The sequence below is a fragment of the Bison bison genome, unplaced genomic scaffold, assembly GCF_000754665.1.
Source record: "Bison bison bison isolate TAMUID 2011002044 unplaced genomic scaffold, Bison_UMD1.0 scf7180017864472, whole genome shotgun sequence".
Classification (NCBI taxonomy): domain Eukaryota; kingdom Metazoa; phylum Chordata; class Mammalia; order Artiodactyla; family Bovidae; genus Bison; species Bison bison.
In genome coordinates this window covers 8598807-8602264 of record NW_011495033.1, presented here as the reverse complement: position 1 = coordinate 8602264, position 3458 = coordinate 8598807, and the positions used below count along the sequence as shown (strand labels likewise).

Here is a 3458-nt window from a genome sequence, read left to right as displayed (position 1 = left end):
AGGCCCCCTGCTCTCCCAGGACCACCAGCCAAGGCCCGCAGCTCCTGGCTGCCCCAACCCCACAGATGGATGTCCTTCTTGGAAGGACACCGGTACACATGCACAGACAGATGCATCTACCCAGCCTCATGTGTCTTCTCTGATGCTCTGCTCACGTGGACTCCCATGGGTGCCTTCAGGGTCTACCCCATTCTGCTGCCAGAAAACAATGCTTCCCTAATCCCGCACCATCTTTTCAACATCTTTGATGCTCGTCCAGGCTCAGAAGAACATCCAGCACATTTGCCTGGCTCTTCCACGTTCCCCTAGGCTGGCTCCACTTCCTCCTGGCCATTCCAGATGCCCCTGGGCTGGTCCCAGACAATCATTCCAGTGCACTCTCCCTAAAACCCATTGCTTCTTTGAATAAACTATTCCCTTTCCCATCACTGCACATTTGTGCACAAGATCCCCTGCCTAGAGCACCCTCATAATCTTCGCTGTGTGAGTTCTTCCTCCATGAGTCCTTCAAGGCTCCATTGTATGCTCACCTCCTCCAAGAAGCCCCCCATGGTGACATCTCTCACCTCCGTGCCCCTCAGCAGTCACTGTCCCATTCCAGCACCAGGCACAGAGTTTGCCTGCCTTCTGCGAGGGAAACTCACCATGGCCAGGGGCAGGATGGCCTGCACATCCCGCTGGATGACCGTCAGCTCAGTCACGGCCCTCTCCAGGTCCGGCAGGGCTCCATGGCCCCGGTAGTCAATGTGCCACATGATCCTGCGCTTGACTGACTGGCTGGTGAAATTCTCCATCTCAAAGTCCAGCTGCAGAATCTCCAGGGGCCCCTGGCCCTCCCTGCATGGTGGGGGAAGGGACGAGAGCCCAGGAAGAAGGGCTGGGAGCAGCTCAGGGGCTCCGAAACCTTTGCTGGGGACTCTATCCCTCCTCAACGGCCCGCCCCGGGGCTCTTTGAGCCCTCCCCAGCCTGGGGAGTCCCTAGAAACTAAGCCCCAGCCCTTCTGCCGGCTTGGCCATCTCCATCAAGACTTCCCCTCACACTCCCCCGTGGTGTCCTGCAAAAAGGTGGACAGAGGAGCCACCCTGGCTCACCAGGGGGGCAGCGGTGTGCCCTGGGCCCAGGACACATCCACGGTGGCTGTTGAATGCTTGGCCCCGGTCAGCAGCTCCGAGGTCACGTGCCATTGGCCACTCCGTGACTTGGTTCCTAGAAGGGTCACACCCTTCTTGGCCTTCACCCTGGGACAAAGCAGGAAGAAGAGGGAGAGGGTCAGCCTGGGGTCCCAAGGCTGCCCACCTGGCTACCATGCTTAGGCTGCAGCTGGGAGAAGGGGGAGCGGCTGAGTAAGTTACCCCAAGTTCTAGACTCAAAGCTTGAAACTAATCTGGGGACTCTGGTATCACATAGCTGCAACCTCTGCCCTCAGTGGAAGCTGTAGTCCCTTCTATTATATCTCTACCAGGTCCTGCCATACCTCCATTTGCATACCTTAGTGACAGGGGACTCACTACTTCGGCACACATCACATTGCATTTTCAGAAAGTCCCTGAAAGGAGAAGCCTCTTCCCTATAATTAGCTGAAATAGAACAGTCATGGGCTCTGTTGGGGCAAGAGAGAGCAATTCTCCACCCGAATAGACACCTGGGGAGGTGAGCAGGTATTCTCTGGATCTTCTTTTCTTCAGGCCTAAAAGCTTCAGGGCCTCCAACTGTCAATTTTGGCCATAGTTTCAAGTCGCCCATAGCCTAGTCACCCTCCTCTGGACACTCGGAGATATATCTAAAGTGTAGTGTCTTCAGCGGTGCTCTAATTAACACTAACTAAAGCAAAACGATTATCACCTCCCTAATTCTACACCGGAGAAGGCAATGGCACCCCACTCCAGTACTCTTGCCTGGAAAATCCCATGGATGGAGGAGCCTGGTAGGCTGCAGTCCATGGGGTTGCGAAGAGTTGGACATGACTGAGCGACTTCACTCTCACTTTTCACTTTCATGCATTGGAGAAGGAAATGGCAACCCACTCCAGTGTTCTTGCCTGGAGAATCCCAGGGACGGTGGAGCCTGGTGGGCTTCCATCTGTGGGGTCGCACAGAGTCGGGCATGACTGAAGCGACTTAGTAGTAATTCTACACTCTCTACTCCCGTTAATGTAGCCTGAGATCTCTGAGGACTGATTTAACTCACATTCACATTCAGGTATTAATCACTGAATTAGGTATCACCCTGGGCATGGCAACCCACTCCTGCCTAGAGAATCCCATGGACAGAGGAGCCTGGCTGGCTGTAGTCCATAGGATCGCACAGTGTCGGATGCGACTAAAGTAGCTAAGCAGCAGCTCTCCAGGAATATCTGTACTTCAGGGTAAGACATTCAGGAGAGAAGGCAATACTTGAAGAAGCTGGAGGTTAATGGTACTGTTTCGGGCCCCATGTATCGTGTGCTTGGGTTGGTGGGGAGCATTTTGGTGGGGCTTTTCTTATATCCTCAGAATCACTCAGTAAGGCTCAAACCATGGATTCTGCTTGTGAGACATCATTATATTTTGTGGCGATGTGATATGATTGAAGGCAATTCTGAATCTCTGAACTGTATCATTCTCAGGGTGTAGAAAAAGCTGGGACTCCCCCCAACTTTTCTCCTAACCCTAGGATTAACCAAATGTCCTGACACATGGACACTCTCCTGTTCCTATTTTGGCTTGCAGTCAAGGGGCTGCTCTCAGATGTCCATGTCTCCTCTTTGGCCTCAGTCTCATTATTTGTAAAATGGGGGAGCTGCACCCATTAACGTCTAAGGGCCCTTCCAGCCCCAGTTCTATCATTTTGGATGTCCTTGCTTGTGAAAATAGATATTTCCTCTCTACCATGACACTAAAGAAAGCTGAGCGCTGAAGAATTGATGCTTTTGAACCATGGTGTTGGGGAAGACTCTTGAGAGTCCCTTGGACTGCAAGGAAATCAAACCAGTCAATCATTCTAAAGGAAATCAGTCCTGAATATTCATTGAAAGGGCTGATGCTAAAGCTGAAGCTCCAATACTTTGGCCACCTGATGTGAAGAACTGACTCATTGGAAAAGATCTTGATGCTGGGGAAGATTGAAGGCAGGAGGAGAAGGGGACGACAGAGGATGAGATGGCTGGATGGCATCACCGACTCAATGGACATGAGTTTGAGCAAGCTCCAGGAGTTGGTGATGGACAGGGAGGCCTGGTGTGCTGAAGTCCATGGGGTCACAAAGAGTCAGACACGACTGGGTGACAGAACTGACCAACCATGACCCTATGTCTGTGAGATAGGGAGGTCAGAGCTGCTATTTTGTGGCCATGAGGCAGAAGAGAACACTGAGGCTCATCAGTGAGTTGTCTTTCTGAAGTTGCTAAGTGATAACAGGAAGAACTGAGACTAGGATATTGGAGGAGCAGGTCTGGGCGCGCCCTCTACCAGGTTTTCAC

General features: G+C 52.4%; 1 protein-coding gene across 1 annotated transcript in view; it reads right to left on the bottom strand.

Moving 5' to 3' along the window:
• The window catches only part of TMEM132E (transmembrane protein 132E), a 38368-nt gene that overhangs the window by 10025 nt on the left and 24885 nt on the right, over positions 1 to 3458 (bottom strand). Inside the window, exons 3-5 of the mRNA XM_010861707.1 lie at positions 1476 to 1489; positions 1093 to 1239; positions 645 to 837 (exon numbers count right to left, since the gene is read on the bottom strand). Of these exons, the coding sequence (XP_010860009.1) occupies positions 645 to 837; positions 1093 to 1239; positions 1476 to 1489 (354 nt within the window). The remainder of the gene's footprint in view (positions 1 to 644; positions 838 to 1092; positions 1240 to 1475; positions 1490 to 3458) is intronic.